The 21,830-nt window shown below is 37.8% G+C and overlaps 1 protein-coding gene across 2 annotated transcripts in view; it reads right to left on the bottom strand.

Moving 5' to 3' along the window:
- The window catches only part of LOC18444982 (cyclase-like protein 3), a 56,228-nt gene extending 36,834 nt beyond the window's left edge, over nucleotides 1–19,394 (bottom strand). Inside the window, exons 1-3 of one of the 2 annotated variants that reach the window (XM_006855132.4) lie at nucleotides 18,946–19,394; nucleotides 6,815–6,859; nucleotides 3,366–3,438 (exon numbers count right to left, since the gene is read on the bottom strand). In XM_006855132.4, the coding sequence (XP_006855194.1) occupies nucleotides 3,366–3,438; nucleotides 6,815–6,859; nucleotides 18,946–19,348 (521 nt within the window). In that variant the 5' untranslated portion in view covers nucleotides 19,349–19,394. The remainder of the gene's footprint in view (nucleotides 1–3,365; nucleotides 3,439–6,814; nucleotides 6,860–18,945) is intronic. The other variant, XM_020674014.2, reaches the window with a different exon arrangement.
- Between the last annotated feature and the right edge of the window lie 2,436 nt (nucleotides 19,395–21,830).

Here is a 21,830-nt window from a genome sequence, read left to right as displayed (position 1 = left end):
TCATGGTGTGTGCCACTACCAAATCGAAGGGTTTGGTGAGGGGAACAACATATCCAAATTTGGGGTCAATCCGGTTCAAGACGAGGGAGATCGGAGCCTTCAAAGTTGCCCAATTTTTGAAAAACGCAGTTACTAGAAATAGTAACGGGTTGAAAAAGATAAAGTTAATAGTAAAAAAAATACTATTCTTGGAAAGTATGACCTAGAAAGGTCAAAGGAGCTGAAATTTAGCGCAGAGGCTGTTCAAGGCCTCTCGAATCCATTAGCAATGGTCTCATAGTCGTTGGAGATCTCTAGAGTAGAGTTCCAACTATGGTGTGCCGTATCATACAAGAAACTTGCCCTTTATAGCACGTACGACCTAGGGAGGCCGGATTGGGCTGAAACTTGGTACGGTGACTGTTCTCGAGCTTATGAATCTATTGACATTGATACCATAGTCACTGGAGGTCTCCAGAGTAGAGTTCCAATTATGGTGCACCGTAGCATGATAAGAGCTCAGGCTGAAAACGAACTTTGTACCTGTTTCTTCCATTTACATCCGAATTGAGAGAAACATGGAGGGGATCCTTAAATCATCATGGGGGACCCACCTGCTCAGTCTGGGAGTAAAATGATGTCTCTATCACGGCTTTCCAAAATAAGACTTATTTGGTAAGGGTTTTAGTAGTCCATAGGAATTTTTGGTACCTGTGGGTCTAGGTTACCACTGACTTCTCCATTATTAGCATGGGGATACCAGCTTATCAAAAATACCCTACAACAGCTTGCCCTACCGAATGTTGCTCTTCAAGAGAAGCAAGAAGTGTAGCATTCGCAACAAAACTGGTCTCTCAATTTTCATTTTTTTCCCGATCACCAGTACCGACATGACCTTTGAGATGAAATCTTGCGAAGCTACTTCCCTGGGGGATGACCGGGGTGCACTAACAATCGGGAACCTTTTAAAAGGCTTGTAGACCCATTATAGCTAGGACTTTTGGCGAAGGAGAGACTTGATCCGCTGGTGAGGGCATTGCTCAAGGGCTTCCTTTCCACTTCAGTGGTTAACTTTTGGTTCCAACAACTAGGGGCCTTGCTTAAGGGCATGTGACCCAGCCTTGTCAGAATCATGATTTGTCTAGCAATCTGGGGCATTGCTTAAGGGCTTCCATCCCAATCGGTCAAGTTTTATGAAGAAGTCTAGTGTTTGGGGGCCTTGCTTAAGGACTCGTAACCCAAATCATTAGCTTTTATCCTTGATCTTCTGATGGGGACCTTGCTTAAGGGCTGGTAACCCACATCAGGAGACATTTTGCTTTTGAAAGACAATGGAGGACCTCTTTGTGGGCATACAAACTGCTACACCATGATGAGGGACAGTTGATAGTTGGAGGCTTCTTTGGGGCATGTCTCTAGTCTGCTAGTGCCTAGTCGGGGCCAATGGGAGCTTCCTTCTCGAATGTCGAGGCATACATAGCAGAGGGGAGCCCTATTAAATCGATTATCCAATCTACTGAGGCGCTGATCTGGCTTAACAATTGAGAAGCCTATTTGAGATGAGATCCACTCTGTCAACTTGATTTGTTGTTTTTGGTTGACTTCATAATTGGGAATTTCTTCAGCATGTGACTGTTCCGACGTGCCATCTTTGTGATTTTTTTGACTTTTAGAAGCCCTTTGGAGGCTGACCCGAGTTGAAGCATTTTTTTTAAGTTGTTTGTGGTTTCGTTGGTAGGGCACCCTTTTGAAGGGGTATTGATTGCCATACTACCGAACTTTTGCCTGAAGGAGCTGGCTGAAGCTGCCTATGGAGGCGAGCGATACATCAACCTGCTTATTGATCCAAGCGCCCTTTCAGGTTTTCACTTGAACTGAGTGGAAGTGGCACCAGGGAGCGGTTTTCACCAACTTCCTTTTTATTTATTTTTGAACGCTTTTACTCATGGCTTCATGGCCACACCCGTCATTTTTTTTCATTTTTACTCATGGTGCCCTTTCAGGTTTTCACCATGCCCGATTTTTTGAACTCTTGTACTCATGGCTTCATGGCCATGCCCGTCTTTTATTTTTACTCATGGTGCCCTATCGGGATTTCACCATGCCAATTTTTTTTAATTCTTTTACCCATAGCTTCATGGCTACGTCCGTCTTTTATTTTCCTTTTCTTTTTGACATGGTGATGGTGAATGCATAATGGGAAGGTCCCTTTATTGTGATAATGGGTGTTAAAGCTCCATAGTGGGTGTTGAGACTCACTTGAGGAGAATGAGAGTCTTAGGAGAAGCTCCATGGGGGTAAAATGGTTTGGATGGTGAGCAAGAAGACTCGAAATCATTATGGTGGTACAATGTAGCTCAAGGGAAGTGGCTACTTGAAATGGTTTAAGGACCCGACTAGGGTGGGCTGATGGCTCAACTGGGGAGTGATAGGCTCAATGGGGCATCAATGCCAAGTGGGATGCACGAGCAGTCTTGGGAGTATGGGATGGTCCAGTAGGGGTGGCCATCTGAGGGTTGATGACTCCAATGGGGATTGACGTGGTCAATTACCCATGGGTATGTATGAAGGTTGATGACATGGGTCAAAGGTGAGTTCATGCGTGGTGAAGCACTCTATCTAGGAGACCATCCAAGGGCTTAGATGGTACATGTGATGAAGTAATTGGGGACAGTATTGGCTTCGATGGGAGCGCTCATTTATGTTTTCAAATGATTCTCAAAGAGGTGAAGGTGTTGTTGAGTGACCCAAGGTGAGATGGTTACATGGCGGTCATGGTTTACCTCATGGCATGGGTGAGGCATAGGTCCACCAGGGAGTGAAGGTAGCTTTGTGAGATGGGTGAAACTCGCTGGGGTATGGTGACGTTTTAAGGGAAAAACTGCCCATAGAAAATATGAAAGGACACTCGGTCCTAGAACTAAGATAAAAAGGACTTTTAAACATTCATATTTCATAAAAAAGTAAGGAGTGATTAATTGCTTAAATAATTGACAACCATTAGTTGACACAGGGGCATGAGTTAGAGATTGGTACTATCGAGGTCTTAAGTGACACTAATGACATGAGGCATTACTATTTTCCTTTATAGTAAATATTCATTTTGAATTAAATTGAATGTACTATTTTTCTTTATAGTAAATATTCATTTTAAATTAAATGGAATGAACTTTCACTCAAAGATAAATAATAAATAACTAAAATAAGACTTACTAAATACTAATAACAGAAGATGATAACTTGTAATAATTTGTCAAGATCTGATTTATAATGCTAGAAATTCTTTTACATATGCATTAGTAATAAACATCTAAAGTACGTAATATTTGCTGATGAATATATGTTATTACAATCTTAGCTAGAAGAATGAAGAAACAAAATGGAACCTGTCAGTATTCAAAGTTCTGAAGAGTACACGCTTGACTCCTTTAGGAATACTTAGGGACTCCATGACCATTGCTGAAAACATGGAAAACACAATCACTGGCTAAAAACACCGGTTCGATGACCTTAATAAACTTGAACATTAACATGATTTCAGAAAAATAATATCCAAGCATACTAATAAGCAATGATGCCAATTACAAGTCAGCCACAAAATAGAAACTTCAGGAAACAAGATGTGCGTCGCACGTATCAATTCACAAAGTTATAGCACAAATGCATTTTAAGATAACTTACAAAGTTTAAATGATAGAATACAGTACTTAAAATATGACAGTAATTGTAATAACAAAGTAAACCAAGAGTATTTACTTCAACAGAGAATGATCGCATCAGCCACAAACTGTGGCAATCAACAGGGGAAAAGGTTAACAACCATTTCAAAGATTATCAATAAATCATTTATGCTCCATATTAACTTAATTAGAGATTATAAATAAAGCATTTATGCTCCATAGTAAATTAATTATAAAATACAATGAGGTCAGTTTCTATTTTTGGACATCAATAGTTGCTAAAGGTCATCTAACAAATGATTCAGAGCACTACAAGCCATGCCTTTTAAATCCAATTGGCTCTTTATCATGGTACATTGTCAAAAATACAAAAATATACTCAGCCGACTTATTATGCACATAGATAGGCCAATAAAAGAAGTGATACAATTTTTTAAAGGGAAAAGTTTATATAGAACCGAGGCTCTAAACAATCAAATAAGAACCTACGTCAAAATTTTCACTAGAAGAGGTTGTTTTTGATGCCCAAATATCCTCAAATTGATCATCTCGACATCAAGATGCATGAACACAAGAGAAAAATGGATTTCAAGTTTTGGAAATAGTGTATTTTGTAACGCATTTTTTAACCGTCAATTTTCAAGATTTTCAAGTTCTCATAGATTTGCCGATCTACACTATTTTTGAAGCTTTAAACTTTATAAATAAAGATGAAAATATATTTTAAGGCTATCACGAAGAATTCTAGTATTGAAACCACATTTCTCGAAACTATTTGAAGGTAGGCTCTAATTTGATGGTTCAGGTCCTAGCCTATATACAAACCCCACCCTTTTTTAAAACAGCATCTAGTTAAAAATATGGCCATATATAAACAGATACACAAGGAAATGTGTACATGTAAGTATTGTTCTGCCCAATCGAAGTCGAGTTGACTTCCCAAAGTCGACTCAACCCGATCATTGGACAAGTTTTAGATTCAACACTCAGAACAGTGAGCTTTTCAATTTCTTAGAAAATTATGATGAAATAACTATAAAACAATTTCTGGCTATCATGATAATAATTCCACAAGGTTGGAGGTATTTAATTAGTTAAAGCTCCAAGTTTTCAACAGTAAGTTGCACTACACTTGGAGACTCCCACCTCCCTATCAGCAACATAGTTATGGGCACTTTTAGAAATTCCTTGCCCCCCCCCCCCCCCCCCCCCCATTTCTCACTCTCTCTCTCTCTCTCTCTCTCTCTCTCTCTCTCTCTCTCTCTCTCATACACACATACATTAACACATTTTGCATTTTATTGTGTTTGTATGGTAGAATTATGTCACCAAACATTCTCCCTTTTTAGCGCACACAAATTCTTCCTTCAAGCTAGTGCTCGAGTATAGATAAAATAATATAGTAACCTTTTTCATTATTTACATAATATTTGCATATTTTGAATTTTATTGTTTTTGCACGGGGGACGTATGTCACCAAACATCACCCCTTTTTCAAACACACAAATTATTCCTCCAGACTAGAGAGTGGATACAGATCATCATCATCCAAGCTTTATCCCAATTATTTGGGGTCAGCAGTTTGGGTACAGATAAAAGATAAAATAGTTATAGTCTTTTTTCATCAAATACATATTTGCATTTTCTGCATTTTATTGTGTATGCATGATGGACATATGTCACTAACATACTCCCTATTTCGCACTAACAAATTCTTCCTCCAGGTTAGTTCTTGGATATCGACAAAACAACATACTATGTTTTTCATCTCAATTTGAATAATAATGCCTTAGACTAACTGCTTAAATTTTAAATTGATTATTCCAACTTTTTCTATTTCTCATATAAAAAAGTTTGAAAATTCATCGAGTTTTTCTGAGTTGATGACTAGGTCTAGCTCGCTCCTAGTTAGGACTGATTTCGATTTTTAAAATGATGTATATGTACATGCAAATGCAAAGTCATGGACAAGGCAACATGCATGCACGCATTTAGATTGATTAACTACAAAAAATAAACAGAATCACAAACATCATATGAAGTGAGTGCATGCATATAATATATTCAACCATACACATGTATATATTCATGCATGTAATATGAACTCGTTGACACCCGATACCGATGGGCCCTTAGTATTGTTTCACACTGCATTCATCAGATCCAGTGTTAAAAAGAACAAAGACAGAAATGGTCAGATCCCACCTCACTACCCAAAGAAGTAGGGACGGCATTCTGCCAAAAAAAAAAAAAGGCCTCGGATACATATCGGAGATCTAAAACCCCAAAGCTTACCAATTGTAGAGGAAACACCCCATTCCATCTCCTCCTTACATAGGATATGAGTTAATGATACATTGTTTTCTCAGTCCTAAGGAATACGTGCGCTTCGGAGGTGGGTTGTCCCCTCCTTTCTCTAATTCTTTTTCTCTCTACAATCCTAAGGAAGTATATAGATATTTTGGAAAGAGGGGTGAAATTTGTGAATCAAAAAAGGATATTTTGGGGGCCTTCAGATCAAGGCATTCATGGACCATGTTTGGTTTAGATATGGAGCTCAATTCGCAAGTGACTAAGAGCAAGGTCCCTGATTTTTAGCAAATCGCGTCCTTGATCCCTTCTTGGGATCGAAGGATCGCGATCCTAGATCAGAATTGTGACCTGACCTACATGATTCCAACAACTATGGTGCAATACAATGCTACAGGCTGCTCAAATGCAGTCAAAGCAACTTGATGGTGGTTTCAAGCAACCTAACTATCTTATTCTCAACATTTGCAGAAAACCAACTCATGTAGTTATTTAATGTAGGCATGTATCTGACCTTTTATGTTTTTATGTACAGGTATTTGTACAGGTTTACATTCTATATGCAAAGACAAAGTAAGGAATGTAAACTTTGTACAGCTTACACGGACTGTAAACTTTGTACAGCTTACTGAAAATTATTAGAAATTGTTTCCTTAGGTTAATATGCAGTCCCTGGACAATGTTTGCCACTCAATGCTGACTGGAAGAAATCATAATAATCTGATTCAAAGAGTATTCAAAACAAAATCAATTTACAAGTCTTTAGCACAAAGAAATTAATACTGATTACTAACAATAAAAAAACACAGAAAATTGATTATTTGAAAGTTTCAGTCAAACCTCACCAGTTATGTTTTTATCTCTGGGTACATCCACGAGTAAAGCAGGACCTTTTACAAGGAAGAAAATTATTGTCAAATGCCAAATCATATTAACATAGAGAGAGTTTCATGTGAAGAAGAAAATTTTCATGTTAATAAGCTTTGAGGGTCAATACTTCAAGATTACACGCCTTGCAACTTGACAATATAATAAAGATCGTGTATGTATTCCAATTAAAACAAGCAACGAAATAAGACAAGTTAAGCAGCGTGAGGACTTAGAATCAATCCACCACTTGCCCAAAAAAAAGAAAAACTCCACCTGAATGTAATTTCATGCTACTTAGAAAAAGCACAATAGTGAGCAGTTTCATGAGTTGAATCACTTATCAACAAAAGGTTCAAGAAAATAGCTAAACACTTTTTCTTTTCTTTTTTTATGCTTGAAAATAGCTAAACACATTACAAATGTAAGATTTTCCATGTATCAATGCATTTTCAAAATGTCATATGTACATATTAATATATTATAGTTACAGGGATCTCCCAACCTAGGTGTCAATCCCGTGTTGGAGTATGTTGCCTTCAAAGGCCTTAAGAGCATGTAAAAACTAGTGATTATTGTGATATTGTACTCCATTGGGAGTGTGGTCCCTATGTGACTAGAGAAGCATGCTTCGTAAATATTTGTTAACTCAACCCAGGTTGGGCGGTCTGGGTCCAAGAATAGAGTCTAAAACTCTTTAACGTTGGGCATACAACAGAACCACATAGGGTTTGCATGGTTAGACCTTGTTGAAGAAAAAGAGATACCCAGGGTGGTTTTAGCGAAGAAGTGTCTGGTCTCCTGTGTGCGGTTGGCTGCTTGTAAGGGCAAGGGCCAAATTCTCAATGTTATTTCAACACGTTATGTACACATAATAGCCATATCTATGAGAAGCGACCCGTAAGGGTAGGACGTGACATGTACTGAAGAGGAGACCCCATGCACTATTGCGAGAAAGTGCATGTACATGCGAGACATGACTTGTTTTTAAGAAGAACATGTAATCTATAAACTAGACTACTGCTCCCACTATTTATTGGCCAACTATGATGGACCATTCAAGAGCCCCTGCGATTGACTCTCGGTCATGGGTTCCATTGAGTTGGTTTGAGAAGATAGCCCGAGGACCTCAGGTATTAGCATTGATGGAGTGTCAGCACAAGTAGAGTGCCTTAGTAATTTGCATTTTCCTTACCCGATTGATCCAATTCTTCTTTGGAAATGTTTATTATGTTTTAAATATTTTTTATCACAAAAAAAAATTTTAAAATGCATCTACTATTTTTATTTTGCAACATGAATTTTTAAATAAAAAAATTGTATTTTTAGCATTAAATTTAGATCAAAATAAATGTATTTTGTAGCATTACAAAATGCATAGGCATTTAAGAATACTAAATTGAAATTGAAATTTTCGTTTGAGGTACTAAAATTATCTGGGTCCACTTCAAAATGGAACGAGGCCCAAATAAGTGTGAGGCATGGGCCCATTAGGTTCTATAGGCCCACACACCCCTCTTCCTAATAAATCCATATGTTTACTTTTTATGTTAAAATGGATAATTTTATTTTAAGATGTTTGGTGGGTTTTAGGAAGTATGCAAAAGATCTTCTAGAAGGCCTAGGAATTCTAGAGACCTTCTAGAAGAATTTTAAGATAAAAGGATAATCTTTTTGGATAAAAAACATTCCTATTTTGGTAAGGAGAGAATGAGTCAAGGAGACTAAAGGGTAAGAGTTCTAGAATTCTTCCCTCAATTATGAGGGCTGATTTAGGGAATGGAGGCTTAAGTTTAAAATCCTTTCTTCACCTCACAATTCCCATAGATCAATGGTGCAAATTGAATCCTTATCTAAAATGGCATGCCCTAGGCTTGGTACCACTATAAATGGGGAGTCCAAACCTCAATTTAGATAGCTTTAAAGTAGCCTCTCTCTCTCTCTCTCTCTCTCTCTCTCTCTCTCTCTCTCTCTCTCTCTCTCTCTCTCTCTGTGTGTTAGGGTGGCACATCCCACCTAGAGTATCCTAGGGTGACATGCACCAGTTAGGAAGCCCATAGGGTGGCATGCCCCACCCATTAATGTGTGCCAAGGTGGGTCCCCCCACTAGGCCTAAGTCTAGAACCTATTTCTTGGTTATGCTTTCTTACCCAACTACATTAGTGTATTGTCATAGGAGCTTCCCATTGGAAAGAGGATTCAACAAGGATTGAAAGATTTATGCACCACCGAGTTGGTGATCCACAGTGAGGTGTATGAAAGTCTTCTGGAGGTGAGCATGGAGCAAATTACATTTTATTCCAGTAATGGCTCCCCATTGATCTTATCAGACTTGAAATAGATCATTTTATTTTTATTTTTAATGAATAACAGAATTATTTCACGGCAGCAAGAGAGGATCCTTTGTATATTTTTAAAAAAATTTAATGGAATTATTGTTGTAAGTGGCACTTATAAATAGACTCGTCGGTGTAGTGAATAGATAACTTTGCATACACCATGCGGGATCCATATAGCCACCTTTCATCCTGCTTCGAGATATTGCTCTAGCGGTGATATCCATGAGATCACGATTTTTAAATTTTGAGATCTCACTCCCCACGCAGTGTTTCAAAAAGCACTAGGTGGCATCCAGGCGGCCATGGGGGTCCAAGCCACCGAGCGCCTAGCCACAGCCCAGAACCTGGGCAGCCCAGGTTTTGGCCCTTGATAGAGGGACTCATGGTGTGACAGAGGGTATGGTCATAATCCCAGTTAAAAAAAAAGATAGAAGTAGAGAAGACAATTTTGATAATCCAGAAGACCATATTCCATATTTTCATACAATGTTAAAACAGTAAAACCATACAAGCATACACTGATAGTCCAATACACTATAGACTGTACACACAAAAGTTAGGTAGTAGAATTAGAAACTAGAAAGCATAACTGAAAACTAAAAATAAGAACAATAAAATATTTACAGAAATTCAAAAAATATACAGTCTAGGACACAAGAGTCAACACTCAATAGTCAACACTCAAGACCAAGAGTCTTCACTCTTCAGTCATCATCATCATCATCAGAAGGAATAGGCTTAGCTTCATCATATGCATCAGAATTGAAGCCATCATCATCAGAGTCATCTCTCTCTTCAATATAACGCTCGTCCTCCTCTATTTCTTCTTAATCTGCCTCTTCCTCCTCTTTTTCTACCCCCCTCTTACTAGTATGTGCAGATGAAGCCCTAAGAGTCTTGGCTACTCTACACTTTTGTATCGTTTTGTGCTTTCTTGAACTTAAATATTGTATAATTTCCTCCCTGGTAGTCTAGGGAATTTTTTACACGGGGCAACATCCCCCTTAATACCGGCAAGGTATTTTTTAAACCAGTAAATGCCCCCATTAGCTTCATTTCCACAATAATTACATTTAATACGATTTTTGTCATTCGGATTCGGGTTATAACCATACTTCCAACCAGAATCATCACTTCTAGAAGAACCTGGAGAAGATATTTCTATAGAACAAGACTCATTTTCATCATTTTTTTGTTCTTTTAGATTCAGAAGTTGTTTAATCTCATCCCGGATAGCTTCAGAAACCTTTTTACAAGAAGCAACATTTCCTTTAATACCGGCAAGATGTTTCTTGAATCGGTTAATACCCCCATTGGTATCTTTTTCACAAAAATTACACCTTATACAATTTTAACGTTTGGTTTTGAGTTATAACCATACTTCCAACCCGGAGAAGAGGTAGCAGAAATAGACCTATTCAAATGGCAAGGATTTTGTTACTGTTTTTTTTTTATAGAACTTATATATTGCTTAATCTCCTCTCTAATAGCTTCAGGAACATTTTTGCAAGGGGCAATATCCCTTTTAATATCGCCAAAATGTTTCTTGAACCGGTTTATGCCCCTTTCTGTATCTTTTTCACAAAAATTGCATCTAATGCAATTTTTGTCATTTGGATGCAAGTTATATCTATATTTCCAACACGAATCTCCACTTTGACAAGATCCTGAAGAAGACATCTCAAAATAAAACAACCACTCTGAAAAATAAATTTTTGCACTTACTTTGATTGCTCGAACTCCAAACTCCCACCTCTGAGATGTTTTTTGGTGCTAAAATAATAAAAAACACCCTCTAATAGGATTATAAAACTCCAAAACTATATCAGATCTACAGGGTGATGTTTGGATCCGTTTTTTGTAACTTTGAGAAACACTTCGATCTAATGAAAGTCATAAAATTTAATTTTTTTGAGGTTTCTTTCTCTTTAAAATGGGTTCTTGTGGGTTTAGATTGGACATGAACCTAAAATCCATCCTTCAAACCCTTTATATTTCAAAAGAAAATCAATACAACGAAAAAATATATATATATTCTACCCCTAGGCTGGGCGCAGGCCCTGGGCGCCAACCTAGGCGGGTTCCGTACCGCCTAGGCGGCCGCCCAGGGACTGCCGTCCAGTTTGGCCACCTAAGCGCTGGGCGGTCAACTTTTTTTAACACTATCCCCACGTTTTAAGGATGGTTCCTAGCCACCAGAAGGGACAACAACAAGCGAAGAAGATGATCCATTTAGATCTTAATTGTGATCATACTCTTCTCTCTCATGCATGTGGAGGTTATTAAGTGTAATATTGTAAATAAAGCAGCTTGGTATGCTTTTGGAGCTTTTTGTTTTTCATTAAGATTCTTTTAGAGGTTGTAAAAGGTGAACTTGTAAATAAAGTTGATTCCATTAATAATAAATATTTAATTAATAAATATTTATTTTTTATTGCACATTTTTGTTCCCATTTCTTATTGTATTTTTTGAGACTCCTAGATTTTTAATATAATTTCTAATTTTAAAAATTATTTATTAGTTCAATAATCATAGAAATGCCCTCCCAACATAGGGAGCATCTAACATGTGACGTTGCCCCCCTCCGACTCCCAACTCCAACCGCTAAGAAGATTCCCTTAATATTGCTAAATGCCAAACAAGAATACATGTTCAATCCAACAAAATCATTTTCTCCAATGGTATAAAGGGGCATGATGTCAATAAACTCAACTGTGATCTCGGAACCTCAAAGCCTTCCTCATTGCCTTCCTTCTAATTAAGAAATTCCTCTACTTCTCATGCCTCCTTCCCTCTTTTTCGTTCCCTTTTAATTATTGAGTTGTTCTTTTTAATTTTGTTTTCTCCCCATAATTTAGCTATAGTTTAGCTATTACTTAATAACTCAATATGTTATCCTTAAGCTCCTTCACTTTACTTTCACATTCATTTCATCATGTTTCTTTCTTTTGAATTTCTTGATTATTATTTGGTGATTCAAAATGCATTGTAAAACCACTATATTAGGCATATACTAGCACATTTTTGCATTTGCATGTGCGTGTACATACATGCACATCATCTCCTCAATGTTATGAATAACTATGATCCAGGAACTCAAATTGTAGAGCCATTTCCATTAAAACATTTATTTCACCTAGCATGGGTCAATGTAGTTAATGCCAAACTTTCTTCTCATGTGACTGAATGCAAAATAGAAATTCTATGAAACATAATTAAATGGCAAAAGGTGCTGTAAAACCCTGAACGTGCAGAACATCGAACTCAAATTGTAGAGCCATGTTCCATTAAAACATTTCTTTCACCTAGCATGGGTCAAATGTAGTTAATGCCAAACTTTCTTCCCATATAACTGAATGCAAAATCGAAATTCTATGAAACATAATTAAATGGCAAAAGGTGTTGTAAAATCCTGAATGTGCAGAAAATCTCCAATCTTAAACATGTCCTGCACAATTCCGAAGGACTGCACAATTCCGAAGGACATCCTATCCCACCCTCTTTGTTTCCAACCTTAAAAGAATCGAAGTTGAGAAGCGTGCCAACATAGTCAGAATGATTTCCATATACATCTCTTAGCCTTCAAAGTGATTACAATAATTGTCAAACAAGTGGCACAAAATTTCAGTACAAACCTGATATCCCAGAATGTTCCTCTGCCCATTCATCTTCTACTAGGTTTAAGAAAATCTTCATAATACAAAACAATCCTCCGAAAATTGAATGAGACTTCTGGTAAAGGTTCACAGACGCCAACGTGTTACATGCATCAAAGCATGACAACACTGACCTTGGGCACACTACAACTACATTATGCCCAAATTTCTAAATGTTGCTAGACAACGGCCTAAAACCTTGATAGAAATACTCACATATAAAACTAGTGTTTAGACAATTTGCAAGATTCAATATACATACCAACATTTTATTTCTCCATAAGATATCTTCTAGATGCATGACAAGACATGAAGGGCCAAGAAAAGTTTACAAAAATGCTGATATGAGAGATGATAGTGCCATAAGAGCCACTGCTAATATATTCTGTAAATATCTTGATGATGATATCCATAGCATGTAAATTCACCCAAAGTATTCATAGATAACATATCGAGATGAGAACACACGAAACCCACCCATCTTTGAGGTCAAATTTCCAAATCTGGCTAGGGGTCTAGAGCCTCAAATAAGGTGACTGAAATGAAATTACCCTTAAAAAGAATAACATAAGCTTAGGCTAATCTTAGAACAGAAAAGGTATAGATGATAGCTACCACCAGCATATTTATTAATAACCAAACTGACCATGTTAACACTAGGCTATGTTGTCTTTTGTACTTTAAAGGCTTTTGCTCCTGTATTCCCCATGCAGAGCACTCATGTTCTCTATCTAGTAAGGGCGCACTAGATAAAGACCAATCGGACTCTATGTGGGATTCGATCATGTGGGACCAATCGGACTCTATGGATGATAAAGACCACTAGAGTGTGTAATGTGAGGGTTATAGACTCTGCCTTGGTTTATGGACTAGGCCCTGGCTTGATTCAATAGTGAAACTCACACCTTGGCCCCGGCAATGGCTTAATGCCTGAGGTACCAACCAAGGGGAGTTTCTGGTTATACCTTGTTGAGGTCAGCAGAAAGCTCAGTGGTAGGTGTGGTAGCAGAAGGGAAACATTGTGTGAACAGGCAGCTAGAACGACCTGTGATAGGTTTCATGTGTGACGGTCGAAGGGCTGAGTGGGAAAGCGCCAAAGCTCGACACACCACCCTTGCAGAATGTACGCATGATAGTCGCGTTAAATAGTCTTTTGGTTAGGAACTGTGATGTCTGTGTGTACATGTGCTGTGAAAGGACCCTGGCGCTTGGATTGGTGCACGTGTCTTGAATGACAACTTATTCTTGGGCAAGCATCTGAAATCCACATAACTCTGTAGTTCATCTACATCTTTGATAACTTTGATAGGCCACTCGTGAGCGTCTACAAAGAGACAAACAAGTCATGAGCTATATTAGGTCAGTTTCACATTAAGGTGCAGGCTGATTGATGTGTTTTCCCATGGAATGCTCACTCATTCAGGATTGTCCTCATGTTTTATAAGGTTTTTTCGAGATGAATATATTGCCTTTTATCTTTTCAAACAAGACACCATAAAATATGTGTTTTGTGTTATTTAAAGGAAGAAGGCTTCTCAATTAGGATTATTAATTTGTTTTATGAGAAAATATAGGCAGTGTACAAAAAATCGACTCGGCCAAAGTACTTAGACCTTGGCCAAGCCAAGTTACTCAAGCGAGTTCGAGTAACTCGCCCAAGTCCAACCCATTTAAGAAATAAAATAAAATAAGATAAAAATAAAATAAATAGCTACTTTATATCTATGGCATCATCATCATCATAGCTTTTTCCAAATTAATTGGGGTTGGCTACACAAATCTTGATCTGCCATTCTACTCTATTAAAAGTCATACCCTTAATGAAGTCATAAGTTCCCATATCTTTATATCTATATAACATGCCTCTTATATACAAAAGTTTTCAAGTGACACGCTGGTTACTGGTTTTGGTCCTTTTTGAAAGGTTTTGGGATCAGACCCCCACGTGTAACCTTTTTGAGGTAATATTAAATAAATAAATAAAATATATATAAAAGCTATAAAAGGTGAAAGAAGGGGATTCGAACCATAAACGTAAGGGAAACAGGATGTGTGCACAAACCACTAATTAATTTTGTAGTTATTTGAATAAAATCAAACATCACACCCTGCCGAGTCCGAGTGGACTCCGCCGAGTCCTGGTCAACTGAATACACAAAAATCTATGCATGTCATTTTTGGGTATTGGGACACATGAGGGCCACAATAGGCACACATGGCCAATTAAGATCCATGTGGATCACATGGGTCCACCGGCAATGAGCCCCATGTAACCACAAAGTGTTTGTGGGAGCCCACTTGCCACAAGCTGTTCACCATGGGCACGAAGAAATTACAAGTCACAGATGATTAGAAGTTGTTACATGTGTCGAGATTCTCTTGGGACTTTCTCTAGATTCTTCAAGATTTAGATGGCTTGATTTTAAATTGAATTTATGAAAAAGATATGGAAACAGTATTCTTTTAAGTCAATGGGAATTAGGAAATCTAGTAGGGATCTTTTATTGGATGGGAATAGGATTCCTGCGGGAAGATTGAAAGGGTGTGGATAAAGCAACCGGGGGCAAGGTCTGACCTACACCCTTGAAACATAATAGTTGATGCTTGGTGGTCGTTAAGTTTTAAAGGCCCCTCTCACCCCACAGATCGCCTATCGAAAGCATAACTTCTAATTCAACTTAAAATCTAAATCAAGAAAAGTTTATAAAAGTTGGACTAACACTCCCACAATACACTCTATTTTTGTGAAAATGCATTAATAGGGCTGAGATGTTAAAAGAAGAGGGTTTCCTAGGGAAAAGGGAGAAGGGAGTTCTACATGGCCAGTGCATGGTGGAAAACGATGAGAGAAATGTCTTCCAAAGACTGCACATCAGATTTCCATTGTCTCGAGGTTTGGGACGTCAGAGAGAAGACATGCATCTCCATGTCAAACACATGATGAAGAGAAGATCATCATCGATTACAATAGAGAAGCAACATATGCTGGAGACTAAAAGATGTTGACCTTCAGCATGGAAAGAAAATGAAAGAAAGGATTCTTCATTGGGCCGAAATTTCATGGCAAATGTAACCTCCAGGGCAGGCACATTGGGGGCAGCATGGGAACATCGTCAAAATAATCATGTAATTGAGAAAAGCAGGTCTCAGTTGCAGCAAAAACAAGCAGGTGGAGGCAAAACAGCCACGAAAATCTACGTAGGGCATAGGAGAGAGCAATGGTCATCATGAGCATGTGCATGACACACCCATTGGATATCCTCAAGGCATCCACAATTTAGGTATGTTGATCTCCATCACATCCCTAATCTGAGAATACAGAACACGTATTCTCGAATGTCCTTCCACACGAAGAAAGTGGGAAAAAGTCTCTCAAGCGTTGCTGCAAAATCAAGGTAGAGAAAGGTTTTCTCTACGGGCTGTTTGAGACTTTGAGGTGCTCAAAAGGAGAATTAGTTTATCTTTGGGCTATAGTGTGCATGTGATGGAGGAAGGCATCCTTTACGGGCCAAGTTGAAGGAAAGGTTATCTTCAAAGGCTGCTGCATGCGAGAATAAGATCAAAGAGTCCCTAGAAGTGCACAACATAGAAAAACCCTAGAGATGAGAAATCCTAAAAGGGAAAAGAAACCCTATGGATCAAGTCATGCATAGTTATTGATGATGTAAAGATGTATGAGCCTATGAAAGTGTATTGCAGCACATGTAAAGTGGGCTTGTCCGTACTACGTGCAATCAAATATGTAAGGAACAAATTCTGAAATTGGATTCCTGACAAAAACCACTATAGCTGCTCACAGGCTGCTGGTCTACTCTTTTTATTTCCCCACCTCAAATTGAGAGATTTCAGTCCAAAATCTACCGAAACACAAAATATATTAATAAAAACATAAAACGCCCCATAAAAGACATACCTTGGACAACTTCGCATAAGGATGCCCGCTTCACTCTACTCAAGAACATCATGCTCATCCCGCAACAATCAAGTATAAAACTCTTAGTCCAACTTTAGTTTTTGACTTGTTTTGCATATCAAAGACCCCCCAGCCTTCTTTGGTCACCATGCACCAACTCTCACATTCCTAGAGCACACGCTATCCAAGAAAATGCATCATACCCCAACAGTTTCATATCATCCCATAGGAGAGAATGAAGTATATATAGCCTAAACCATCCATCCAAGACCTTCATCTTCCACTTGAAACCTACCTTACAATACCTTAAGTGCACAGTTTCACATGACAAGGCCGTAAAAAATATTTCCTAACATGCCAACCGCCATCTACTACTTTTTCCCCCCACAGCAATACAACCTCTAAAAAGAAGAAATACCTTCCAAACCAACCAAATCCGAGCAGGTAACCTCGATTTTCATATACAGACATAACCATTGTGAAAATTCCAGTCTCGCACTCCTCATGTTCCTCTCCTTTCTAAGCCCTTATAGCCAAATGGACAAATGATAGACAAAGCCCCTTCAACATCAGGCTTGAAAACTGACATGATGAAAAAATTTGCACGCTGAATATTTCCCAACCCATTACCAGATCATTTTGTCTGTCTCATTGGTTAGTGCATGTCCATTTACCCATATCAAGGAAGGCGGCAGAGTTCTCACCGCAACCAACCATGAAATTGTGATTGATATCACAACAATTTAGGTCCAACAGAAAAAGAGAAAGCCTAGTACTAAGACAGCCACTAAGAAATACCAAAAATTGAATTAATGCTTGCAAGGAACAGGTTTAGACTTGAGGCCTGATAGAATTAACATACAAAGACCAAAACTTAAAGCAATTTGGCCTAGCCTTACTTCTACTAGAAACCGTGACCAAAGATCTGTGCCATAGGGAATAGAATATGTTATTCTGGAAAGTGTTACTCTTTTTCTAGTAAGAAACCCAATGTGACAACAAATTTCTGAATCTCAACCTCTTGACCAAAATAGTAGCACTTAGGTTCATCTTTGATCTCTTTTCTCTTTTCTCTTTTCTACTAGGATAACTACTCTGTGGCTCTGATAAAACTTACTATATAACTGCATTAAACTTCCCCTGCTGATTCCATTGTCTTCCTGCATGATTTAACTAATGGCTGGTGCCCTTTAAATTAAAAAGATGAAGACAAATAAAGGACATGGAATGCCATCTCCCTCCATGATCATTTTGTTTTTTGGCCTTCCGAGGCATTTTATGAATATGACAAGAGAGATTCTAAACTCTGTCCCATCCTTCATCAACACCTCCTGATTGCGACCTAGTGACTTCATAAAACTGAGGCCAAGGTAAAGGCACTCAAACTAAAAAAATTAAATTTTGGGTTAGCCACTGCTCATAGAATTTGCAGCAATATTAAGAATGAAGTGGTTCAAAGTTCAAACTGGTGATACCTCACCTGCCAAAGCATAATATATTAATTGGTTTGGCACTTGACCTTGGGATAGCATATGTATTTTCGTTTAATTGATTGGTTAAGATGTCTGTTGATTTGTTCAAAGAATAAAAGATAATGAATCAACCACTTTTGTTTTATTGATTGGTTTAAGATGTTTGTTGATTTGTTCAAAGAATAAAGCTAATGAATCAACCACAAAAACAATAATAATAAACACCATCTATAAAAACCTCAGTATCCATGGAGCCTAACAAAAGAAAATGCAGATTTTCTAAAAAGTAAATAAATACATAAAATGCAGATAATAACATTGTTTTTGGTCATTAAAGTTACAGGACAAAAAAATGGGGGATCATGACTTCTCTCCCTAGGATGACCCAAAGCAAGTATACTGTCTGTAACTAGTCCCTGGGCTTTCAGCCTAGTGGGAAACACCCGGGTGCGTCACACAAACTGTTGAGGGTTCGAACTTAGAGTTTTTCTGCAAAATACATCAATCTGTCCTACCCTTAGTTTTGTTATTTACTGTATAAGGCATAAGCTTCGGATGACGAGGACTGTCTGTTAGTCAAGAAGAAAATACTACAAAAGAAGAAAAACAATCCAGATAATCAATAGCTCAGATACAACTTCGGCTGCATCATCATCATCTAAGTACGTATGACAGGCGACAAATATCAAGAGACAAGAAGGATAAGAAGAAGAGAGAAGGCAAAGGACCGTTAAGGGTGTGGAGGTCGAGGGTATCGACATCATAGCCGGCGTCATGGTATTCCTGAAAGACATGGGCAGGGGAGTCGACATGGGTGCCGGTGTGGGTGGGGAGCTTCATGACGGAGTTGTTGGCGAGGGAGCCGTTCCTCATGCTGAGGGCCAGCCACAGGAAGCTACCCAGGCCATCGGCGGAGTCCCAGGAAGGCATGTCCTCCTTGATGGCGTGGCTTATGTCCATTATCCTCCTGCCGCCAGCACTGCCTCCTTCTACAGTCGTTCCGCACAAACCAGAATCAAAATCGAAGCCAGAAGGATAAGCAGCCGATCCTGACGCGATCGCAAAAGCTACTGCACTCAGGGAGAAGGAGAAGGAGAAGGAGAGGATCAAACCCATACGCTTGCCATCCATCTTCTTCTTGTATGCAGTCACCAGGGTAGAGCACGGAACAGAGGACAAAAGAAAAAGAAAGGTCGGTCGGTATTTTGAACGGGAGAATAGGCGAGTTGAGTGGAGACGGTTGGGTTGTAATCTGGACTAAGAACAAGTAAACGATGACACGTACTGTCACCGGGTTTCACTGTGAACCTAAATTTTATTTGGAAAATCATCTGTTAATACATTGTGGTATCCATTCATGGTATCCATTTATACAGCTGACACCCCCTATTAACATCTTAAAAGGTAACTCTAATTTATTGAAAAAATTGGTAGGGCATGTTTTTTCTACTGAATTATCAAAAAAAAAAGATTGCAAGAAGTAAAATTCACATAAAAAATCCTCTAGAATCCTCTAGAGGAGAGTATTACAATATTAGATCTCTTGAATGGATCGTCTTGACCTCAAGAAGTACGGATGTTAATAGAAAAATGATTTCAAGTCTTAAAAATAGTGTATCTTGCAACAAGTTATCTAGACGGTTTATTTTCAAGGTTTTCAAGTATTTATGGATCTCCTCCATCTGTGCTATTTTTGAATTCATAAATATATATCAAAATAGAGTTTTAAGCCATCGTAAGATTTCTAATACTGAAACTATATCTCCAAGTAAATATTAGAGGTGAACCTTACTTCTATAGTATCAGGAGGGTCCCTTGTACAAACCTCACCCTTTAACAAATCATCATAAAAAAATTTAAATTTTAGGTTGCCATTCCTTTTTACCAATCTATTTTTTCCCAAATGCTCATTAGTTCGGTACACAGTTCCCAATTGTGTTGAATTTGGTCTTTGTGAAAAATAATGTTCGGTACTGGGAGTATCAGACATGTTCATATCTTTAATAGAGTTTAGTACTAATAGTACCAAACAAGTTTATTCTTTTAAATGTTTGTACAATACCATCAATACTGAACTTATTTTTATTTTCTTAGTCATAAAATAGTTCATAACTCGGAGTTTTGAACTTCTTTTCTGAGCCCACCCAAACAAAACCCCCTTCGGGTGCGAGCAAGAAAAAACAATTGCCTAAAATAGTAAAATATGGATACATCTTTCTCAAAAACAAGACAGTCTTACAACATCCATATTTCATCGACTATATGGTGGATTGAGCTCAAATTTTGATATGTTGTTCTCCTCAACGAGAACAAACTTTTGACATATGCCATGCATGAAGCGGATAACCTTGGAGAGAGAAGTCTTAGAGAGAAGGTCACACGCAAAGGCATTATGCAAAAAATCTGTGTCCCATGATGTTTTCTCACTTCTGATAGACCCAAAAATCTGTGCCCTAGGTTCTGATAGACCCAAAAACGGAGGCATTAGGACTCAAAGAGCTTCAATTTGAGGAAAAATACATCATGAAGGAGGTTCAGAAATATCGGGTTTCTGTAGTCATTAAAGAGGCTATGATATATTGTATTCAAATATTTAATATAGTGTAACATAAACTCAGTGGGAGTATAGTCCCTTGTGGACCAAGATAAGCAGATTCTATTTGCTGATACTCAAACATGGCTTGACATGCTAGGGTAGTTGAGTTGAAAAACCCTATTGCCTAGGCATGAAACAAAACTGATGAGGGTTTCAAGCCCATCTTGTTAACCAAGGCAACTAAAAGGATATGTATTATGGAAACGTTTGATGTATAAGAAGTTTTGGATATTAAAAAAATATGTATTATGGAAACTTTTGCTATATACGAAGTTTGAATATTCAAAAAGATACTTAAGAATAAAAAGATTTATACAAGAGATAAAACATTATCTAATATTTTTCATATCTTTAATAATTGATGGGATAATGTTTAGGAAGCTAAAAGATAAGGTTCTAACATTCTTTTGATTCATGATGACTGATTTAATGAATGCATAGCTCAGATCTCTCACCCCACAGGTCTCCTATGATCAATGGTTTTGATCCAGTGGTTTAAAAAATGGATCGGTGCCCCTGATCAAGCACCCCAAAAACCCATCCGGATTGATGAATCGGCGATCTGGATCGAGAATCAGTCGGATTAAACCTTAAAAAAAATCCAAAAAAATTATTAAAATTCATTACAACTGTTGGTTTTTAGGAATCCAATAAGAAATGAGGGTACTACATTATTAACTTTCATTTTTTTCATCAATATGCGAATATTAAGATGTTCTTTTTCTGCATGAACTTATGTTAACCATTAATGTACATCACACAAAAGAAAATTCATAGAATTATCATGGATGAAATATATAATCATACAATGATTACAATAAAGAATGGATTAAATCGATGAAAAAATGGCCGCCAAAATCTCGAACGGAATAATCCACTAAAAAAAAAACCCAAATTATTACAACCTAACTAACGTTAATCCAAAATTATTACAATCTAACTAACATTAATCCAAAATTATTAGAACCTAACTGTTTATAATCTTATATACTACAATTGAAATTGTTGGTTTACATT

The sequence above is a fragment of the Amborella trichopoda genome, chromosome 13 (genome assembly GCF_054954075.1).
Source record: "Amborella trichopoda isolate Santa Cruz 75 chromosome 13, AtrichopodaSantaCruz75HAP2 v2.0, whole genome shotgun sequence".
Taxonomy (NCBI): Eukaryota; Viridiplantae; Streptophyta; class Magnoliopsida; order Amborellales; family Amborellaceae; genus Amborella; species Amborella trichopoda.
The sequence above is the reverse complement of the archived record's forward strand: the minus strand, read 5'-3'. Positions and strand labels throughout refer to the sequence as shown.